Source organism: Pseudopipra pipra, chromosome 1 (genome assembly GCF_036250125.1).
Source record: "Pseudopipra pipra isolate bDixPip1 chromosome 1, bDixPip1.hap1, whole genome shotgun sequence".
NCBI classification, from domain to species: domain Eukaryota; kingdom Metazoa; phylum Chordata; class Aves; order Passeriformes; family Pipridae; genus Pseudopipra; species Pseudopipra pipra.
The window spans coordinates 70826766-70850714 of record NC_087549.1 but is presented as its reverse complement, the minus strand read 5'-3'; the positions used below and the strand labels follow the sequence as shown (position 1 = coordinate 70850714).

General features: G+C 39.3%; 1 protein-coding gene across 3 annotated transcripts in view; it reads right to left on the bottom strand.

The window, feature by feature from the left end:
* Positions 1-2047: 2047 nt before the first annotated feature.
* Positions 2048-23949, bottom strand: part of DDC (dopa decarboxylase) — a 71427-nt gene continuing 49525 nt past the window's right edge. For all 3 annotated transcript variants that reach the window (XM_064660532.1, XM_064660526.1, XM_064660517.1), the window contains exons 10-14: positions 21768-21844; positions 18031-18050; positions 17246-17344; positions 9765-9866; positions 2048-5999 (exon numbers count right to left, since the gene is read on the bottom strand). In XM_064660532.1, coding sequence (XP_064516602.1) covers positions 5784-5999; positions 9765-9866; positions 17246-17344; positions 18031-18050; positions 21768-21844 — 514 coding nt within the window. In that variant the 3' untranslated portion in view covers positions 2048-5783. The remainder of the gene's footprint in view (positions 6000-9764; positions 9867-17245; positions 17345-18030; positions 18051-21767; positions 21845-23949) is intronic.

The window sequence follows — 23949 nt, the reverse complement described above, 5'->3', positions numbered from 1 at the left end:
TCCCACCCGCCAATCAGGTAACAGGGCTCCGCGAGACGCAGCCAATTAGAGAGCGGAAGGGAAGGCGAGGGGGAGAGGGGCGGGCTCGGTTCGTGACGTCATCGGGCTCGCCGAGGCGCTGGGTGGGAAGGCGAGCGGCGGGGCGGGCGGGCGGTCCCCATTGGCTGCACCAGAGGCGCGCGCCCTCCAATGGGCGCGGGGTCCGTGCCTTGGGGGCGGGGTCGGGCCCGCCCCACCTTCAGCGCGCGGGCCGATGCGCGCGTGTGCCCTGCGTCCGCCGCCCCCCTTCTTCCCATCGCCCCCCCCAGTCCCACCCGCGCCCTTCCCCGCCTTCCCCGCTAAATCCTCCGCTGGCGGGCCCGGGCACGCCCGTCCGGTCCCGGCAGGCGTGTGCCAGTCGGTGTTCCGGCTGCTGTGGCTTGCCCAGGGCGGCTTTGGCGGCCTACCAGCCCTTGCCACGCGCCTCGCAAAAACTTTCTTCATAAAGGAAGGCTTGGTTCCTCGGCTGGAAGTTAGAGCGGCCGAGAAGGGAGAGGCTGGAGAATGTCAGGTTTATTGCCTGTCCAGCCCATTTTCAGTAGCGGCGGGAAATGGCAACAGGGAGATGTACTGTTCTTGCGAGGCAGAGGAGGCCCTTGCCTTCATGCACAGTTCGGTGACCAAAGGAGCAGAATTGCTGCAGCTCTTTCTGTGCCAAACTCGACTCTGGCTGCTCAAAATGGCAGGGTGGCAACCTCCCATCAACACACCCCAGTTACCCGCTGTTCCTTCCTCTCCTCCCAGTAAGAAGACCCCCTGGGTGCCCTTCGCTCTCCTCAGAAGTGTCCATGCAGTTGGGTCCTGGGCTTGCTCCTTGGCAACCCCACTCTGAGCAGGACAAGCTCCACGAGAGGCAGGTTCCAGGGAAGATGGGCCCAGACAAAGCCCTGGCCCCCGTCGTGACTTGGGCGTCAGCAATGGGCACCCGACCCTTCCTCGCACACAGCACTCGACCTCCACAGCCACCTGTTCATCTCCACTCCCGTGGCACAGTTGCAGGGCCACCACAGCAGTGTCAGAAAGTGGTGCTGTCTAACACTCCTGGAGACAACAGCTGCTGGACAGGCCTTTTTGGGAGAACAACTCTGCTGAAGGTCTGAGCAGCAGTAGCTGGACTTCGTGGCAGAGGGACACGATGAATGGCACAATGCCTTGCAGGGCAAAAGATGGTGGCCCAGGTGGATGTATGCCATGTGCTGAATCTGATTGTGGAGTCCCTAGCTGGATCACACAAACCCACATCCAAATTAGCACATCAAACTAGATGCAAATTAGCACACTAAGCTCCAATTACACCTCTGGTATTAACATAGACACTTGTGTGGGGGTGGACATTTAATTTCCCATGAGAAACATTTCTTGCAGTTACTGTCAGGTTTTTGTTATACATTAAGCTTGTTACACCATTAGTGCAGACAGCATATTAAACTGTCTGGGCTAGTATGCGAGCTATCATCTCAGACCCAACTGGGCTAACCGAATTGGGCTCTAAACCCAACATTTAGAGTTTGTGACACTGCTGCCATCAATTTTTTCCCAAGGCATGCTTCCCCAATTTCCCTTGGGTTGCACATGGGCGGGGAGCGAAGGAGCCTGCAGCTGCAAGCTGCCCCTGGGGACATAGTCAGGCAGGACTAATGACATGGACCCCTTCCCTGTCCTACCTGATGGCTCTGGAGCTGCAAACCAAAGCCAAAGCTGGGCAGCTGGCTCCAGTGTCAGATCCAGCTGCAGGACTGTGCAGAACTTTACAGAAGGAACGGCATGGCCCTGGTTATATCCATGTATTTTTCAGATGCATGTTGCTGAGGAGGAACTTCCCTCAGGAAAGTTTGCAAACTCCCATTTGCAAAGTAATTAATTTGAAGGACACACTGAGGAAAAAGTTATCGATGGTGAAAATCAGGGCACTGACTTGATATTAGTGGGGAAGTTGGACCTCTTACAGCACATCTGGCAGGAATAAGATGGGAAAAGCTTGTTTAAGAACAAAGACAGACCATAATCATAGATTTGTTTCTATTTATTAATGTTGCCAGTTAAAAACTACGTCTGTTCAGCAGGGTTTGGACACAGATTTTAAAGGAAGTTGACAGCTCACAAATTACAATTAGAGCATTAAGCATCTGATTATTTTTCCATTTAAGTCACACAAACTCTACATATGCTATGTAGATATTATCTACTGGTGGTTATTTAATCTGCCCCCACCAACCACCATCAGAACTCAGAGTTCTCAGTTTTATTTCTCATTCTGTCTTTGAGCAATTGAAGTTTATACCTCTCAAGGTTTAGACTGCTGCTGTAAGGCAACTGCAATGTGAGTACTACTCATCACATATGTTATCCTTACAGGAAACAATAACAACAACAAAACAACAACCATGAGCAGAATCTTATATGTAAAGGCAAGAGTAAATTAGAAATTTAATATTTATAATGCAGTTCAGAGTATAATATATTACCAGTACTTTCATAAATACATATCTTTTCAATATTTCACCATCAGTAATAAAATATAATCTGTCATTAAGAATGTGAATACTGTACTAGTACTCTGCTACTTTTAAAAAAAATAAATTGTGGTTACTGAAAAGTTAGCTTTTTTCCCCCTTCTCTGATAGCTGCAGTTGTCCTGGTGGGTATTCTACTAAAGTACAATTCTGAGATTTTGTAATTATTTTTAATATCAAACAATATTAATCGGCACAGACTGTATTAGCTTTTGCACAAAAGGCACCATAAATGCAGGTTAATATACCAACTATTCATAAATACAGTGTTTCTCACTTACAGATATGTTGCAAAGTTACAGAACAGAAACAGCAGTTATGTTCTTCTTTCAAAATGTTCTTTTCAACACTTGTTCTTGAGTTGATTACATAGCCCAGATTTCCTCTTCAGATGACCTAACATGAATAGTTTACAAAGGAATTATCCCATGGGAAAAAGAGGGTGTTAGAGACTGAATACTATGAAGGCCTTCACTAGTTACACATTCAAATCATCCCAGAATTTCAGAAAAACTAGAACTGTGAACTTCAGATTTCTGTATTGGGCTAGCCATGGGGAAATGTAATTCTATGGGTCTTGTCACTGTTGTTTATTAGAAGATTTACGTGTCACTTCTATTAAATAAATTAACTTTTACTGTATTTATTTTTTAAATTAGCCTTTATCCTAAATTCTTTGCCAACAGGAGTTTTGGTATCTAGACAACAGCCTTTTCTAAAACTGGTATCCATATACTGAAAAATGCTTAACTGAATGTTGATTTTGGCAAGATTTTCCCACAAATGTCTAGAGGGATCTATATCTAACTTCTGGGCTGTTGGGAACATTTCACTCCTCCTGAGTTTGGATGTGCAGCCTGCCTGCATCCCAGTTTCACAGCAGTTTGAGGCTCACACAGGTGTGCATCATCCACCTCTGCTCTGGTTTCCACGGAGAGGATTTCCACCAACATCTTCTTAAGTTTAATTTAATGTTGCCTTACCTTATGCCTTTCTTTTCCAATACTTAATAGTCACATTTTAATCTCAATTACAGTCACTTAACACCAAAGCAACTCCATTTCATTTCAGTGGAATTATCCTGGATTTACTCTATGATAGCTTTGATCCAAATCCGATTTATTTTTTTTTTAATCCCTGGACAGACCTGGTTATATATTTCACATGCACAATACTGGTCTGTCTCATAGACAAGCTGTAATTCCTCTCTTGCTCCAAGATTCTAGAGTTTTCATAATGTAAAAGTTGTAGAATTGTATCAGTGTGGATCATATGTGTTATGGATGAACACTGTTTTCCAGGTCATGAGAATGAAGGAATGTTGTTTTAAAAAAGATTAACAGAGAAAGGAAACAACTGCCAGCATTTTCCACTCTCTTCAGTTTGCCAATCTATTGCATTGTGCTACTACAGCAAAGCTTAATTTCATATTGGTTCTGCTAAATAGAATGATGCTATCAAAATTTCTGATACTGTAGATTAGAGGAGTGTCTTGTGAAATGGCTGAGTCACCTCCTCGAATATTACAGGGTTTTGCTAGATTGATTTGTCATCCCATTCTGGGAAATCAATTCCTTAAAGAAATAGTAGTCCTTCCTAGTTTGCACCTCAGATGTGAGAGATTAAGAATCAACAGAAAAATCCACACAGTCCATATTCAACTTAGTTAATCCCTTCTGGAAAGACAGTGGGTAGGAGCAGACCATGTGCCAAATTAACTGTCCCATTCCATGTTTCATGGTGTACTTGCAACTTCCCAGCCGTAGGAAGTATATTCGCAAGGCATGGAGGAAGAAAGCTGAAAAATTGTGCAAGTTGTTCAAGATGTTTTAGAAGTTAATATGAGCAGTAAAAGGAAGATTAAAATGCAAATGTAGAAATTAATCCTACATATTATTTTTTTTGGAGTAGCTAAGTAGGTTGTTCTTATTTGCATAGAAATAACTGTCTGGAATCCATGTTTTAAAAACAGCAAAAGTACTTCTTAAAGTCAGATATTGTTCTGACTTCCATTTTACCTCTGACTTTCATTTTAGGTCTTTACTGTACCTGCCTTCAACAGGATGACATATCAATGGTTTGTGTCAAGTACACGTGATTTGACTTTCTGTGAAAGTTGTTTTCCAGTATTTTCATATTCCACATATCACTGTTACTGGATGAAAACCACTGAAGAGGGAACCACTGCATATTTTGAGTGTTAGTTCTCTTAATTTCTATTTTTATTGTCATTTTTTTACACATTTGTTAGCTAATTTGAGAAACAAAAAGGAACATTTTTTGCCATCACATTTCTTAGCACATTTTCTCAAATATTTATTACACAGTGAAGTAAGCAGAACAGTAGCCATAAAAAGTAATCATAACTTAATTTCACAGAACATATCTTACAGATTATTTTCAAGTAATCACTGCTTATAGTAACTTGGTTAAAAATACAGAATGCCAGGTAGCACATGGCTTTTGACAAAATTCTTCATTGATAGTTTTTAAGAGGCCTCATTATGAATGATCAAAGTGGAAACCAAAAGCCAGCATAACTTCTTTGCTGATATTTGACAAAATGGCTGTTTTAAAACCAAACCCTTTAGGGGAAAGTAGAGAACCTGCCAGAAGGATGGTTAGTGTTCACTTAGTGGTCACTCCCCTCAATGTGGCTATGCAATGAAGGAAGTCTTGAAGTCCTTTGTCCTTTGTTCATTTACAAAAGTACTGCAGTATGTCATGACATGACAGTGGCCCAAATTCTAACAATGACATCTGTGCATGCCTGTTTAGATAGGACCCAAACAGGTTACTGACCTTCCCCAACTTGGATTTCTTCTGAAGCCATAGTAACGTTAAATTCATTGGTTATAAGACCTCTCAGTTTCATCTGTGAAGGAAGGAGTGGGTGTGCTAGAGGAGTGTGGGGACAACAGAGGGAGCACTAACCCTTCTGTTTCCATTGCCTGGTTGAATAAATGATCTCGATTACAAACTGGTAAGAAATGACAGCTCGAGTCTCCTTGGCTATGTGCATCCTGGAAACAGGCAAGATGAAACTACAGTAAATAAAAATTACAACGCAACTTGCTGGCAAGGATTTTGCTACTGCAGCTGGGCTATGTAACAACAGGTTTTGTATCTTTTTTCTTCTTAATTTTACTTTCCCACCTGCCCCTAAAATAAAACTTGGCAACACAGAGAAAGCCAGTTAGTTACCTCATCTCCACTTGTACTTCACTGCTGTTACTCCTGTTGGTGGTTTTGCTCCCATGTTTTCAGAAGATCAGTTGCCAGCTGTGAGATGTGCTGCCAGGCGAACTTGATGTGGGTGGATTCCACTGTGCGGGAACAAATAGCAAAACGTAGCACAAACTTCTCTCGCAGATGGCTTGGGACCAGATGAATCTTCTTGGCCTCATTAATGCTTTTAAGAAGTGCCTCGTTTAGTTTATTTGAGCCCTGAAATCATTGTAATTCAATAGATATGCGGATGAATTTCAGAAGCAAGTCTGGAATATGTAAATCCTACCAAGCAGCCAAGCCCAAGTACCACCAGTAACAAACAGCCATTTTCTCTTCTCTCAGTGCTTTGCTATCAAAGCAGTACAAAAAGATGACAGTGTAAGAGATAACTTTTGAGTTACAAAGAGATTTATGGATTACCTTGGGTTTAGAAGCAGTGTTCACACTGGGGCATTTGTTATAGCTGAGTGCTTTTTTTGCGACCTAAGGTCATGTGCTATGTAAAAGCATTCATTATTGTATCCATGTCATTACACTCTTCTTGGATCTAATCAAACAAACATGGGAGGAAGTTTTGCAATGAGCTATAGTAACTTTGGTAAAACAAACCTTTCAGTCTTCCCTTAAGCGTGGCTGCTGTAAGAGTCTTTTGAATTTGAATATGGAAATCTTACCCTTAATTGAGAAATTGTTAAGGTAATGTGTCCCTGGCATAAATAAGTTTCATACTATCAGTGGAAGCCCTAAAAAGGCATTTGCCTGAAATTCTATAGGAAGTGTCCACCACAGAATCCTACAGAGTGGTTTTTTTGTGTGAAGGAATTTAGAAATGTGGTAAACTGACCCACCCACTGGAAGTAAAGTCTTCTGCATTCGAGAAACAAAGATATAAATGTTAAATGTCTTGCAGAAGGTCAGAAAGACTCTACATGCATGCACTATTGAATTTCATCTCCTTCTAATGTATTTAATTTTCCTTATGCACAAACAGTGAAGGTGAGGACTACTGGTTCTTTTACAGGCCCAGCTAATGTTGAATCAATGTTTTTCCTGATCATGTCCATCAGTATTTGGAAATAAAACAAAAGATGTCATCAGATTTTCAAAAACAGTAGTAAATCACTTTAAATGAAAAGAATGAATGAAGACATCCCCAAAATCTTGGGATTTTTGTCAGATTTAACATCACAGGGTGAAGTGCTAGCCACATATCTTTGACAGTCTTTGTTAGCCAAATTAAAGGAACCCGTCTGTCTACTTTTTTTATCAGTAGACTGAGAGATGGCTCCAGCTTTGCTGGACAGTTTGCTATAATAGTTTAGGATATATCAGGTTGATCTGGAGTGCTATAATTTTATTCTTTGGGGAAGTATCTTAGCTATTGCACAACCTTTACTCTTTCTATTACACTTGAAGTAACGGAATTGCAAGAGATTCTGGGAGCATCTGCGCTTTTCCTGCAGTGTTCTTTACTGAACACTGAGGTAAAAGAGCACAAATGGTCCAATCCATCTGTTCAGCAGCAATTTTGTTACCGTAGCAGCATAGGTCACCTTGAAAACATCTGTATCAGAAAACACCTTCTCTCAAATCTGGGCAGTTGTGACTCCTGCTTAGCCTTTTCCATATAAAACCAAAGCATAAGGCAGACAGTTTCCCATTCGCAGTAAGGATAAATGTATAATTTTCATGTTTTTGGATCGTATTAAGAGAGAGAGTTGGACTGAAGTCAAAACCTTGTTCTGACTTAGCACAAGTTCTTTGGAATTTTGTATGACATCCTGAAATTCATGGCTTAGCCTTACTCTTCTAGGAGACATTTATGCAACTGGAATGCTCCTAACTAAGAAAATGGAACAACTTTGGTGTTTGCAAGTCCCCATTTATTACAGGTCAGTCACTGCTGACAATGATGTCCTGCTTTCCTATCAAAGGTAATACATTATTGAAATGACAATCCTTGCCTTTAATATGAAATGCACAGCACTGACTTTTAGGCAATACCAGCAGTTACACAATGTTAAGTTGGCAGGTGTGAGGGGAGGAAGGAGAAAGATTCATGTATCTTTCTTCTGTTCTACTCTCACAGCTCCACCTTAGGGCTGCTGTGACACTCAAGTGTCACGTCAAATTGAAGTTAGTAGTGACTAATCCTCTCCCAGAGCTTTGAGAAGCCAGCTTTGATTGAGTCTGTGAGCTTCAATAAGACAGCATTCTCACTCCCTTGGAGAAATGACTAGCTTGACTTGTATTCATTTGCAGTCATGACAAGGAGGCCAAAAACTAACCCTTTGGCATGATACATTTGATGTAATAATTATAATATGAAAGTCATAGGTAATGAGTCCATTTGCTCCACAGTGTGAAAAGCAAAAAATTGAGTGTTACAGCTAGGCAAAAATATATAAAAAAGGGCTTCTCAAGAACAAAGGAAGGAAGAAAAAATATTTCATAGTTTTACAGCTGTGCAGTATTATATAGTTCAAGTCTCCTGACCCATAGTCCTACTGTAATTACATAAAAGTTACAAATATTCTGCTTCTAAAATGCATTTTAATAAGAATTATAAAAATCACAGGAAGATTTTTCAAGCAGTGATATATAAAAGGAAATAAAGCTGCAAAAATAGCTATAAAAACATCTTTATTTAAAAGCTTGTTAGTTTTGTTTTCTTTTTCTCGACCAGTTAGGCAAGCAATGAAAACACTGCTCTTTCAACACTGGTTTTCAGTAGAATCAGGCCTTTATTCTACAATTTTTCCAAAACTTTCTTAGCTAGGGGTTCAGTATTTACCTCCTACTGAAAATTGTCTTTCCCTGTAGATGTAATTTCTTCCTCATCAGGGACAGGAGAACAGATGTAGATGAGCTACTGGTCTGATCAAAAGTGACAATTCCTGTGTTGCTATGCTCTATTTCACCAGGACTGTTCCTTTAAAGTAAATGTAGAGCACTGACTAACAGCTGTCTCTGGATCTGCAAAACTAGTGTTTGCTTGTTCCATGTGAGAGAGCAGACTGCAACCAACATCTTGTTATTGCACAATAAAAACCACAGAACCTATTCCTCAAAATCTTTTAAAATTCTTGTTAAGAAAGATATTATATTCATGTCTCCATTTACTGAAAAAACTCCACATTCTCAAGTCTCTTCATCCTGTTGGGACAGTTCTTTTTTTCCTTTTATTTTGAACAATATAAATTCAAAACAAACAATTTTCCAATTCCAGATGAATTCACCATTACTTCATTGTTAAAGATTTGTTAGCTTCTTCAGCCAGTTGCATCAAACTCGGGTAACTGGGGCAACTGAATGACTGGTGAAAGAATTTGTGACAAATAGTAATACCATACTACCCAGAAGGAGCCAAAATGTGCTTGCAAGCCTTCAGAAAAGCTAAAAGCTAATTTAGGTATCATGTGAACTAGAAAACACTAGTGCTATTATCATTGTTGCTTGGTGGTCAGATTCAGTGTCCCAATCCAGTCCTTTACAAAGGCTTTAGTTGCAAGCTCCTATATGAAATGAGTTCATTACCTAAAATAAGACACTGATCCCCTTCTAGTGTCTGATTAAACAATGAGCCCTCCCAGTTACTGCAGCTTTTATGCTTTGAATGCAGAGTGAGATTTTTCTAGTTTCTGTCAGGCAAGGTCTCCACATCAATGAACTTGGTACTTTGAGAGATTCTGGAGTATAAAAGGCCAAGCGGGGCAAAAGGATCATGTTCAGCAATAAAAAGTAGACCAGGGCCAAGGGCACTTGGGAAGGTGGCCTCCCATGTAACCTGTTCTTATACATATCTTGCTTCAGTTTTCCATGTTTTAACAAAATTGTCTTAAGCTTTTAATCTGCTTTGTTCTACATGAACTCCCTTTGCTTTCCTTAAAAAATAATCAAGTATATGAATTACAAAGATTATATTCAATTGCATGTTATTCTGTTGCTATAAAACATGACAGAAGAAATAGGAGGTCTTACCTTCAGCCGAAAACAGACTAGTCCCAAGACAACCTCAGCACAGATCTCAAATCTTCCATCCTGAAGGACTAAGTGTTCAAATTGATGTGACAGCCTGACGTGCTGAGAAGAGAAAGAAGGTATCTATGTTGTATAAATTTAATTCATCAAGAGAAAAGGTTTGCTAAAGTATTTTCCATTCCTTTTCTCTGTTCCTTCTTCTGATATGTGATAATATTCACGTGTCGCCATCTGTTTATGTTAAGTTACATCCCATTTATGACTTCCAGAGACCATACTGAGCCATGACTGTATTATTAGCTCAGACTATCTTAGGCAGTACTAGCCTATTTCTTAATGAGACATTTCAGGACAATTTCGTATGATACCATATTAATAGTAAATAATTTTAATAATTCTCCTTTAGGTTTTCTACCACTGTATCGTGGTTTGGACCTTGTTTTCCCCCCGAGGCTAAGAGAAGTGGTAGACCCCAAGGGGTGGAAACCCCTAGAAGTTTTGAAGTTCTGCCCAATGGGCGCTCCTGCAGAAATGTAAACATATCACAACCAGACCGGAAGAGAAGAGTTGTAGTTTGGGTTGTGGTAGGAGAGGTGGCCATGTTGTGAGCCACGAGGAAGGGGCTCTAAGCCCCTTGGGCCCTCTGGGCCCTCCCAGCCCCTGGCTGGGGGGCTGCAGGGACCTGGAACAGCATAAAGCTGGGCTAGGTGCCTGTAGTTATGCCGGGAGAATGTTTGTCTCCATGGGCACAGAGCAGCAGCCGACACTGACCAGAGAAACGGTGGCAGAGAGCCAGAGATAAGGACCTGAACTGAAGAAGCAGCAGAAACAACATGCAGCACCAGAGAGAAGACTCCTGGAAAGGGAGAGAGAGAGAACCAGCAGCTGAGAGACAGAGTTTGGGGTAAGACTGTATCAGACCCCCCAAAACTCCTTTGAGACCTCCTGGAAGGAGGAAGATGATGGACTCTTACTTGGAAGAGCCTTGGAGTGCTACAGCACTTACAGAGAGGAGCTGAGAAGCTCAAAAGACGTCCTGGAGCTGGACCAGGACAGCCAAAGGAATGTGGAGGAGGGCTTCGCCCCCCCCGCTGCCTGGAGACAGAGCACGGAGCTCTGCAAACGGGAATTTGAATCCCCTGAGGAAGGGACTTTCACGAAGATGCCCCTGCATTTCGTGATATGCCTGTGGTGATGCGAGTCTTGTCCCTGCTGGCAGTCCACAGGTGAGGCCTTCGCTTGGACCGAAGGAGAGCCGAGGGGCTTGGAGACCCCCTTGTGTATGTTGAACAGAGATCCAGCTACAACAACCCAGTTACTGCTGCATGGAGGACAGAAGAGGAGCTGCTGCTTAAGGACTGGAAGGGATCTGTCCTTCTTTCCCTCCTGGACTTTTATTTGGAGGGGAGAAGAGATCTGATCATTGTAAATACATATGTCATGGTAGAGATAGTTGTGATCATGTGTATAATGTGATGTTATATTTATTTGTACAGTCATTGTAATATATTACCTTTCCCCCACTTTGAGTCTGGTGTGTGTTTTGTCTGGAAAAGCCCATCTCACACTGGGTTGAGATGTGGGAGGGGGGATGGAACTAGGGAATTGGATTTTGGGGCTATCTCAAACCATGACACACTGTCAGTTTGGGCTGGGAATGGCTAGAGTCCAAAAGACTTTAGAGGGGAAAGGGGAAACGCACAGAGAGAAAAAATTGTCACAATTCCAGTGCAAATTAAGCTGGAAAGATACACTTTTTAGAAGAGTTAACTTAATGGATATCTGTCAAGAAGGGGAGAACTTGCTCAGTCTTCTGACCTGGGTGCTCAGCTTCAGTTGAAAAGAAAGGTGATGGCAGTATAATCAGGAAAATTAATAGCAAATCTCAGCAAACCTGTTGATAAGTTACTGGGGAAAAAAGAATGACATTGGGCACCAAGCCAGAGGAAGTATTTTGAAGCATAGGAAACCAGTGCTCTTCCAAAGTCAAATAAATAGGAAAAATATCAACAGGCATGGTACCAACCAGCTGAGAATTCTTAACATCAGTCAGTGATACTTGAGTGCTCATATCATGTTTGGCTTTGCTTTTTTCCAAACAGAAAATGAATTCAAAACTACTTGGGAGAAAAGAACCTATATCCTCATCAGGTACCTGCAGTACCTATCCCGTTCCCCTCTCACTGGCTATAACACCAGTTTAGTCCTCACCACCCAAAAAAAAAAAAAAAAAGGTAACACAGCAACAGCAACCAGCTATTAGAATAACAGTTGTCTTCATGCAATAGCCTGTCTACACCAAGTTATCTGAAACATCTAAACAATATGTTAAAAGGTTCTTTAGCTTTGATATAATTATTATTGCAAAAAATTTACAAAAATAAACAACTAAGCCCATGTCTTTTCTTGCTTTTGCACTTTGACGTTTTGCAAGTTCAAGGACAGATATCAAACCAAAATGAAATATTTCACTTTGGGCCAGGGTTAAATGTGGAATGTTTCATCTCACAGGAACTTCTTCCAAAAGGACAAGAATAAAGCAAAACAGAAATTACAGAAAAGAAAAAAAGAAAAAGAAACCAACACATTTTGCAATCTTAATCATAGCTTTCTGATGGTTTTTTATTTCTTCAAATAGAAAAACACAGTTTATATTGAATCAAAATATTGCTTCAAAACCTTCACATTGGGCATACTGGTACCCTACACAACCAGCCAATCTTCCTGTTGTTACCACTTCCTCTCTGCTGTTTGTTACATTCATTTAACATCTCCCTCTAAAATTAGCCTAAAAGCTCTTTGAGCCAGGAATGAGACCAATAAAATGCCCAGTCCTTTTCAGGGCATTTGAATGTTCTGCTAATATGAAGAGCATAAGTTTACAGCTATGAAAACCGACAAGAAGTATCTGTATACATATGCATGCATATGCATACTTGTATGCATAAATGCATGGAAAACATATGTTAAATAGGCATCTGTGTTGTAATGGTCTTTCACTGTCTCCTCCTATCCTCATGTTCTATAGTTTTAACCAAGCATGTTAAAAGACACTGCAAAATTCCACACTGCATATACTATGTCTTGGAAATCAAAGCCATAAAACAGATCATGTTCAATGAGATGAGAATTTCACAACTGTTCAGCTAAACGTAATCAACTGTGTTTCATCAAAATTTATCTGGGTAAGAACTCAATAAAATAAAAATTTAAGATTTGGCTTACTGTGAGAAGTTTGTACAAGAAAGCTCTGGACCCATCCTGTACATTTAATAGCTGGTATTTTTGCCCACTTTTTGCACTAAAGGATTTTTCAGGAATTTGAAAGAAATAAAAGCAAGGGAAAATAGAAAATATTCAGTAAGTCACAAAACAAAAAAAGTATTTTGTATTCATGTCGGGATGCAAGTACTTTTATTCATGGCTAGTTTTAAAAAGTAGCAATAATTGGTAAAGACACTGGGGGGCACCAAGAGTTTTAGATTTTACAGAAGTGGAAGGAGAGAAAGTGATGATTTAACATGGAAAGCTTTGCTTAAATACAGTTACCCAAGGCCCTGCACCTTTGAACTATTAGCTATTGTCCTGAATTGCTCTTACCAAGATTGCCACAACAGTAAAGTTAAATATTACTAAGCCTGGAAGTTCAAACTCTGTAAAACCAAAGGGCTTTTAGGTATCACACCTTCCTCTGTGAGCCTCAAAGCTGCACCCACACTCTGGACATGAGCACTGCAATAACTCTCAGGAGGACACGTGTGGCTTTAGTGCTTCAACCTTTCAAGACAACACTGTGAAAATAAAGTCCTGTTTGTAGAGCTGCAGGCACTGCAACTAAGGATAGGAAGGAAGAAGAGGTAAAAAACTGATAGGCTGTTCTCAATTTTCTGCTGAATGTGTACATACCAAGCCTGGATATTTTAACCCTTCAAGTGCCTCTGATTTTGACATCTGTGTCAGGCTGTGTCCCTAGCACCGTTAACTTAAAGCTGGCATTCAAATATTATTTAATCTTTCAAATTTGTTTTATTTAACACTGTCATGTACTTGACAAAAAAAGTGGATGTACACAAACCAACTCACGTACTGTTTCTAGCAGTATCATCTGAGCAAACTGGTCTAGTGGATGGTGTCCCTGCCCATGGCAGGGGGGTTGGAGCTAGATGATCTTTAAGATTGCTCCCAAGCCAAGCCATTCTATGATTCTATGATTTAGAGATTTGGACAATCCCTTCATCACATGGGTTCTCAAAGTGGAATAATATGGACAGTGTTAGTGTCCTGAAATGTCTTGCTATACAGGAACAGAATATCAGCCCTGGTCTTCACAGTGAAAGTTACCTGATTGAAGAAAAGAAACTTGTAAGGAATTTTTATGTGTCACTATTATCTCAGGTAAATAACCCTTGCTCTTCTTCAGTGAGAAGGGAAACAACAGAGAGATCTAATGAATTTGGTTATTTAGGATTAAGGGAAATGTCTTCCATAATCAATAATAGGAGCATAAAACTTGTGAGGCATTAAGATGTGGTCCCTATTTTAAAAATCTGTATTTCTGTATGTGTATTTGTGAATATAAATATGAATCCTTCTCCACTGAAATGTTTAAACTGAATTTTAATTTTTGGGCAAAGCCTTCAAGAGTCAAAACAGTTTTTAATTGCAGGAACCTTCTCTGAAGCATAAGAGTACACTACTGTGTACATGCAAATGAGCACACCAGCCTAGTCGTGATCACTTCATACTTTTCCTCCTACAGATTTCACCTCTTTGCCTGCCTTAGCTTGCATCCCACTACACTCTGAAGGAAAATGCTGTCAAAAGAGTCTTCTCAATAGCCACTTGGAGTGTGCCACTCCCCTGTTGAAATGCTATGTCTGGCATTGCTGTTCTTTACAGTTCCAGTTTCTTGGACTCTGCTGTTAATTTTTAACGGAATTCATTATCCTTGGTGAAGAAAGAAGCATGTGTAATCTGATGACTTCTGGTCCTAAGGAGAATTCAACTGAGTCATAATGTTCATAGAGATTGCATACAAAAGCACGCTAACTCCTAAATTTCTCAGATTACTTCTGAGCTCTTGGAGAGGACTTAAACCAACAAAGGAGTAATACATGGTCAAGCAGTTTGCAAATGGGCCATTTACAAATGGGCCATTTGAGTTTCACATTTACACTGACTTGGAGTGGTTGGAATCAGTCCAGAAATCCATTATTGTTGTTGGTTTCACCCTGTTTGTACATCTCCTCTGTGGCTTTGGGACTTACCTCCAAAATTTGTATTTGTCTCTCCCCACATCCTTCAGAGATGACTGCCCTCCACTTTATCACTGCTTTGAAACCTGTACTTTGCAATAGGTTAATATTACATGCTGTGTGCGAGAGGAGTGCATAACGAATGTTTGGAAAACAAAAAAATTACTGTATCTAAATCCAAGTCACACATTCTCATGTCCCAGGAATATTTTGGTTCCTAAATGCCATCCTCAAGCAAGTGCCAGGTTGCAGTGGTTATTGAGTCATCTGATGTAAACTTTAAGGCTGCAAAGATAACAAACATCTTTTTCTTAAAACATACTAATAAAAGAGGGGAAAAAAAGCTCCAGTGTATCTGGAGCTTACGATAATTCCCAAGAGTAAAATGTGCAAGATATGAAACACATTTCTAATTTTTATTTTGCAGCTACTGATATAACTTTACCATCATGTCTGAAAACTCACAAGAGATATCTTAAATTCTGTTAGAGCAGGGAGCAAATTAAATGCAATTATTTATTGAAATTTAAGTTCAAAGAGGCTTGCTGGAGATAGAAATTACTGGGGTTTTTTTAAAAAGATGCTCTGGATCCCACTGAGTCAAACCAGCATTCATTGGGGGGAATAAGGAGGGGGTGAGGAGAAATTAATGATTCCAGTTTGAAGACGTATACAGTAAGCCAAATTCTGCACTTAATTATCATAACTTATTTTAATATCTACAATGGAGAACAATGTAGTTCTTAATGAAATATAAAACATACACACTCAGTTCTACAAGCCCTTGGAAATCTAGTTATCTAAATTACCTTCACAAATAAGGTTTTATTTTGGAGTCAATATTTTTAAGAAAAGATTCATTTGCTTAACCTTCCTGAACTGTATTGTTCAAATATCAAAACTTGGTCTTCAGCTGTGATTATATGGCTGGACAGTCAGAGAAATATCTGAGAGACATGGAAAGAGGGAATTTGTTGAATGTAAATACTGATCTGTGGAAACCAGAAGGCCATGCAATTGATATGAGGCTTCCAAGCCCATTTTCCCAGTGAGAGATTTAGCCCTACTTAAAAACTTGGTAACATACTGAAATAAATGCAGTCTTCAGAAATCTAACCTGAGGGAGAATCCCACCGGGAATGGTAATGATAGAAAAATAATGTGATAACCAACCTCATATCAATTTTTCATCAGGAGGATACATATCAGATTGACATAAGGATGACTGTACATCAGGATTCCATAGCTGCCAAAATTTATTTCTGAAAGCCTCATTAACAATAAAAATCTAATTTTGATATTTGGAGAGTCCGTTGAAAATTATAATGTGATTAAAATAATAAGCAAAGAGAGTACCCTCCATCCCAGAACCTTTCCAAGTCAAAAGAGACTTCCTCACAGTGATTTTACAAGAGCAGAAAAAGTCTTTTTTTAGGAATTCTTCTGCTTAGTATTCCAATATGTAGTACTAAATTTGTGTCTGCAGGGACATTGGTATGCTAGACCAGACCTTTAGCTAATGGATATTTTTGTAAATATTTAGAGCCAAGTCATGGATCTCCTCTAACTAGAAGTTTCCCTAAACTTCATAAAGATGAAAGGTATGCTTGAATTTGACTTTACTGCTACAGAGGAAGTATATATATAATTTAGACTGGCGCCAGATGTTTCTTTTAGTGATTAAAAACCCCTTCTTTTTACATCAAGAATAAACTTAGTACTTATAACAATGTTAACAAACTGTAAATTGTACACATTCTTTTTTTTAATAAAATATGCATTTTAAACAGGAAAAAAGCAGCAGCAGCAGTAGACATGCCAAATAAGTCACCATATCCCTTAATCATAATCTATGATATGCTATCAATGCATGCACATTAATAAGATAAAGAAGTAATGAATATACACGTGTTTCCACAATAAAACCATGAGTGTGCTCCGGCTTAATCACAAGGGAACTATGGTCCCATATTGCAGAAATTCCAAATTCCTAGACTTGTCTTCCCTAAAGATTAACATAAAATGGATGACAGCTTTGACCCTGCCATGATATGGAATTGTGACCTTAGATGGGGCAAACAAGCAGCCCCGGCTGTTGAACTGAGCTGCCTCAGACCATTGCCTGTGCTTTCTGATGTGTACAGAAGTCATGGAAAGGAGACAGGCAGCCAGCCAGTTCGCTTTCCTTTGCCTTCCCACCACAAGTTACTCAAGAAAGCAAATCACCTTGCGGATGTGCTCCTGCAGCCCCTTGACCCCGTACATCCTCAGCACGAACCAAAGCTTCAGGGAGCGGAACCTCCTGCCCAGGGGGATTTGCCAGTGCTGCAACCAACGAGAAGAGAGGGCACCCGTGTTAGGAGCCACCATTGCAGTGTGACAGCAGAAACTACATTCTGTAGCGGCTTTGAAGTGAACCACGTTGCCACAGGCAGTTCTTAGAGGTGGGTCAAATAACAGTAGAAATATCTATGCCTGTTTTAATGCCATGGTGTCAGAATGGAAGGGTCACATGGCAAATCAAATTTCATTTGTGCATTCTGAATTCTCCTCAAAGGCTTTAGAAAAATAAGTATCTTAGAAGCTTGTTACATTGCTTTGTTTGCAGTTGTGGGGTTAGCATCTATAACGGCAGGCCCATTTTCCATTTCAAAGCAACAGTGCTTCCATGGGTTAAGGATTAAAATGCATATGCTTTTAATTTTGTTTTTAAATTGTGATATTCACTATGTTAAGAAAAAAAAAAAAACCACAACTTTAAGACATTTCTTTCTACTGCCTGAACCTTGAGATATTGCACATGAAGACAATTTCTGCCTTTAAACAATCTGTTTTTCAAAAAACAGAGTTTAAAATTTCAGTATGAGGAATGTTGAAAATTTAACAAGCTGCATCCTTCTTGGAAAGAAACATAAATTTTGAGATTTATGATAGTAATGGAAAATAAAAGTCATGAAAATACCAGTATATACAAGTAATAGTATTAATTATTACACTGATGCTGTACTTACCCGATAATCTGTTACAAGACCTAGAAATCAAAGGAAAAATGTTCACGTTGCATCATCACAATAGCCAAAGCCTTCAATCATTCTAATGTTAATTAAAAAGCTGTGTCTTAGCTATAGTTTACATCCACTACAAATTTCAGCATCATCGGTATCAACAGGACCACTAAATAACTAGTAGGATAGTTGGCAGCATGCTAAATTAAGGTGCTTGTAATAACCTTCATTCCTTAGCTAGTCAGAATATGCCACTAACAAATTAAGCCCTTTTAGAGAAGAAACAGAGTTTTCCTTTCTTTTATATTGCAGATGCTGTGGAGATGACAGACCAAATACTATTTTTATTTTCTTCTTGTACAGAAAACAATTTGCAGAATCCCCAAACTTACTTCATCACTCATTCTCTGCTGTGAAATGTCATCTTTACCCTAGTGAACTGGTAACACTTCTTAAAATAATCCACTTCTAACTACCTTTTATACTCATACATGTATTTGTTGCTGATTCTTCAGCATGTCTAATAAGTGACTGGAAAAACTGACTCAGAATTTGACCTCTTCCTGCTTGGACAGTATTATTTCGTACTTTTTATGGCTTTTCATCTGTTGTAGTGAGAGCGCATTACAAACACAGATTGACCAAGCCACAGAGCAGTCCAGGGAGGCAAGTAGAGGGCATTATTAATTATCCTTTATATAAACACACAGTGTCAAGACACATCTACCTTTTATTGTAATAAGGTAATTAAACTGATTTCATAGTAAAGGAAATTATAACATGGTTAGTTACTTGCTGTAAGTCAGTGACAGAAATTTAACAGATGTAAAATTTAAAGCATTTCTTTAGGAAACATCTGCTTAGCTTCCTTATTCTGCTTTATTACTCTGCAGTGGAGTATAAGCTTCATGGGAAAGTAGGTAGTTAAATTCCTAGGGAAAATTCTAAGTGCTCCTCGAATTGTGAACTGCAAGGTACTATATAGAACTGTAGCTTCTGAATTTGACCAGTCTATGTCATTTACATAATTTTCAGACTTTATGTTTCCTAGGAGATAATAAAAAAAAACCAGAAAAAAAAGGACTATTTCCTGTGTTACAAGCTCTCTTGCTGATGTTCTCTCATCTATGCAGCCAAAACATAGGAAAAAACATGGTCCTTCTTTCTCCATAACAGATAGTCATTGGATTCTTTAACCTGTTACTGTGTTGGTTTCCAGATGGTAAAAGAAAACAAACCCACACAACAACCAACAAACCTGTTCCCGGACTTCAGGAAATGAATGTGGTTGTCTCAGCTTAGTAATGAGGTAAACTGATAACATTCATATTCTTCTGCATTGTAGCAGCCATTTCTGTTTGAAAGCTGCAAGACTAGTAGCAAAGAGAGGAAAGCAACTGGTGACAGATAAATAATCCTACGCTCCTGCAAGGGGCTATGTCTAATGATGCACAACAACGCCTTTCACAAGCTGTGAAGCAGAATGTAATCAATGCTTAGTCCTTGATTCCTTGATTATGAGCCTTAGTCTTACATCTGTATTTAAGCAGGAGGAATTGCATTGTGGGAGCACATGTGGTGTTCACAATGAAGTATAAAGCTGCATTCTTCTAACACTGCCATTAGGATTTGACCTATATCCTGGGCTGTCAGACAAGCTAGTATAATCTTCCTGGTGTGATGATGCAAATCACATAAAATTATAATTAATGACAAAATAAAGACTTTCCCCTTGGGGACACGTATAATTGCCATATGGTTATTAAGAGTAATTGCTCACAGATAGAGATATTTTTCTGCTCATTTAAATTCCTGAGTGAGAGATAAGTGAATTCAAAAATACTACTTCATTTGCTTTGTAAACCATGATAGGAATTCTCAGACCTGAGACATACTCAGAAAATAAGACCCTCCATTAGACAAATCATACTTCCAGGAGTGCTGACATCTCATAAATCACACAGGGATCAATAGGGAGTGTAGCACCTTTGTGTAGTAAATTCGTAGCAAATTTGACTATGTTTATTCAAGGCATAAGTGTCGGTTGGAAGTTTAACTAGAGGCATTTGCATTTGAAAAGTGTTGTCCAACTCTTTGCAAAAATTGATACTAAATGAGAATAGAGAATAGAAAAAAATTAGCATTACTAGATTGCTATTAATCAGCTGCTCTCTTTGAAATCATTATGTCAGATCATATAACATGCTCTCACTGCTTCTGAAGGCAAGATGAAGGCTGAACAACTTTTTATATAACTGGGGTGATAAAGTTTTCAGGTCAACTAGGTGGCCTTACTAATAGCACCTACTTTTAAGAAAGTGTTATTTAACTTTCTGGTGTTATTTAACTTGGGGAAGGCTGAAGGCTCTTGTATCAGCACTATCAGTTGTCCCAAGAACATATTTTCACTTTAGTTAAGGTTGGATTTTTTTTTCTCCTGAAGAGAAATATTTTTAATGTATGTAAAGTAAAAGCTTGTGCCTTAAATGTATTTGCTGTAACTTGTATTTTTCATTTAAAAAGGCAAAAAAAAAGTACGTACTTTTTTCTTAACAATTCTAGCCTTTAGAGGGTGAACCTGCATTGCTTAGAAATGGATGAAAGGAATAAAAGGCAAGATTTATGCCAGTTTAGGATTAAGGCACGGGAATCCGTTTTTCCTAGGGCTTTTTAGTGAATGGTGGAATTCTGGATGGTATTGATTTAAATGTCAAGGAGTTCACAGCCATAACAGAGAGAACATAAAAGTACTCAGAATACACTTCTGAACACAGATCAGCACCAGCAATTCCAGGAAAAATAGGAGATCGAGTACATGGTAAGAGCATCCACATATGATTCACCCTCTTGAGAAAGTTATGAGAGAACTTCCACCACATTGACACTGCACTGCTGTGACCTTCTTCACAATTATTCAGTTAATAACCAAATGTGTAAAAATGGGCTTCAAGATGGCAAATATCACTCTGCAGTTGCGAGGTATGTGCAGGTGCAGCACTAATCCATTAAGGAGCTTTGTACAGAGCCTAAGATTCATAAGTTCTTTGTGAGCATTTTGTGAAGAGCTTTCATGAGCATTTTGTTCAAGACAGACAGTCTGCTCTTACTGCTTTTCTCTACAGCCAGTGCAAGAACATGAGAGCTACAAGATAATGCCACAGAAAGCTATCACTCAAAAATATAGCAGAGACAGCGTCTTCTTTGTGGCTTCTGTGAGTTTTTGCTCCTTACATGGATTTTTGAAAAATTTGAATCAGAGATTACACAAATAGCTAAGAAAAATGTCATACACTTTAGCAACTCTAAAACCAAATCAGATCCTGAAACCATTCTGGAGAACGATATGTTGGGGAAGGCAGGTTAAGGAACTCGATACACAGCACCCAGTCATATGTTTATCTGACAGCCAAAAGATCATAAAGAATTTTCTCAACGCTCCTATAAAGAATCAGTGGTAAGTCTGGAACTGGGGAAATCCCAATACAAAAAAAATAATATTTTTATAAAATTACTTTATAAAATTACTTTCCTTCTATTGTTTTTAACTAACTAAAATCTCATTAGACAAATACTTGCACTTTAATAAGCTTAACTCCCTCAGGCACTCAGAAAATGGAAATAGGCTCCTAAACAACTTAGGTTGTTTTAAGAATTTCAGTTTTCATCTTAAGTCCTTTTTTTTCCATTAAATATCAGTGTGCAAACAAAATAATAATAATAATCTCATTTAACTGTAAAATTACCAGACTCCCGATGGTGATGCTGCAGGTAAAGAGGTTCTAATTTAAAGGCACCTATTAAATCTGATCTTTTTTTCACCCTGTATAAAAAAAAAGAAAGAAATCAAATTGAGAAATTTAAGAATAGAAATTTAAGGGATTATATTTCCACAAGAAGTGAAGTAAATTGAATGTGTTTAAACTGGCATATTTCCTGAGCACAGCCTGTGCCATTTTCAGTGCTTTTTCACAGTCATATCAGTTCTGTACTTACAAGTAGTTAAGTGTAAAGCTCAGCAGGAACGGGCAGCATGACTGCACGACTGCATATTTAAAAACAGACAAGAAACAGACATAGAGGATCTTTTTATGGTGATAGACACTCACACCAGAATGTGAGACTAGCTGAAGCAATGTTAATGTTTGCAGTCAACAGAAGTTGTCTTGAAATTACTGCAGTACAAAGCTGCGTGGGAAGAGCTGTTGCTTCCTAAACACCATGCACAGCCGCGGGGAGGCTTTGTGGATGCTGACTGCTGTGTCTCCATGCTGCAGCCACTGGGAGGGACAAGCCACCCGGTCCAGACTCAGATTTCCCTCTTGTACCACCCTGCCCTTAGCTGGATCCAATACACAATTACTGACAGACATGCTACAGCACGATGTAACACTGAGAAGCATACCTTACTATTGCCAGCTAGGGGGTGGTGTGACTGGACTGAGGTTCAAAAGCCAGTGTGTCCCTTTTAGAGAGAATAAGCTATGTTTTGCAATGGTTAATAACACGATTTTTCTCGTTCCATGCTTCACGCTGTGTAAGACTGACTCACCTCCACAAATGTTGCGGTTTATAGAGGCAGAAGAAGAAGAAACCATAAATTGAAAAAGGGAAAGACTGCTACATCATTTTATTAGGCCTATAAATATATTACAAAGTAAGCAAAAGTTGTATCAACATGGGAATACTCTAAATGACCAAAGTCCAAACCTTTTTTTTTCCTGAGTTTTAATGTTTAAATGTAAAATTGTAAATTTCTACAGAAAAATCTAATTTCCAATATTTTTCGGTGTATTTATAAATACACAGGACAGTACACACTCCCAGCTCTCATTCACATCTAGGCTGTGGTCATAAAACCTCTTATTCAAACAAACAAAAAGCCTCTCTATGACTAATGGCCAGGGAAGTACCAAGGTTAACAGCAAAGTGCTTTCCTTTAGGTATGGAAAGTACACAGCTGAAGATAAGTAAGCTTATGCACATGAAAAATAGCAACAAACTTCCAGAATGCTCTCAGTAAAAACAATTAATAACTTATTTGTGTGCTGGAAATGTCCTGTGGAGAGAAGGAAGGAACTATTAACTGAAAGCAGGTTCAATTAGGGTAAATATTTTTAACAAACCTTAAGTTGTTCTACTGTAGTTTATTTGATATGTTTGATTACTTTGATATATTCATATTTCAGTAGCTCATTCTGTATGCAACTAATACAAGTTACAAGCAATGTACTTAGTTGTTTTGTGACAGCTTAATTTCTTCTCTGTTTAACAGTGGAACAGATAACTACTCTGCAGGAACATCTAGCTTAGAAGACATAAAAATGCTGCCATCTCGTACTTCCTTGGTGATGTCACTGCTTTTTTAAAAGGAGATTTCACAGGTCTTAATCTGGCAACCATGAAAAACTATCTAAAAGGATTACTAAAATAAATCCAAAGCCTGGACATTAATGTGTACGAACCACATGAGTTGCACCTCTATACACCATGCCTAGATTTTGCCCTATGTATTTAAACTTTGCAGTAAGTGCTTGTGTGGTCTGGACAAGGGACATTACTGGCAAACTCTCCAGTTTAGTAATGCCCTCTGATTACTGTCTGCCATTGGTTGTTTGAACTGGCAGCAGTGAAATAACAAAGAGAAGTCCAAGGGCAATCAAAAGAGATTTCGGGGCCCTGAGACAATTGTAGAGGGATCAGGACCACAGGTAGTGAAGTTTCCTCAATTCTTCCAGTAACGAGGAATAATATTGATGGGAATAGGCAGATCCATCAGGTCAATGAGTGGCTTTGAGGTTGGTGTAATCGGAAAAATTCTGTAGTTTTTGACCAAAAATGGGATGATCTACTCAACACCTGGTCCACTGACACCTGACAGGATGCACCTATCTCAGACAGGAAAAAGAACTGGACAAGCACATCATG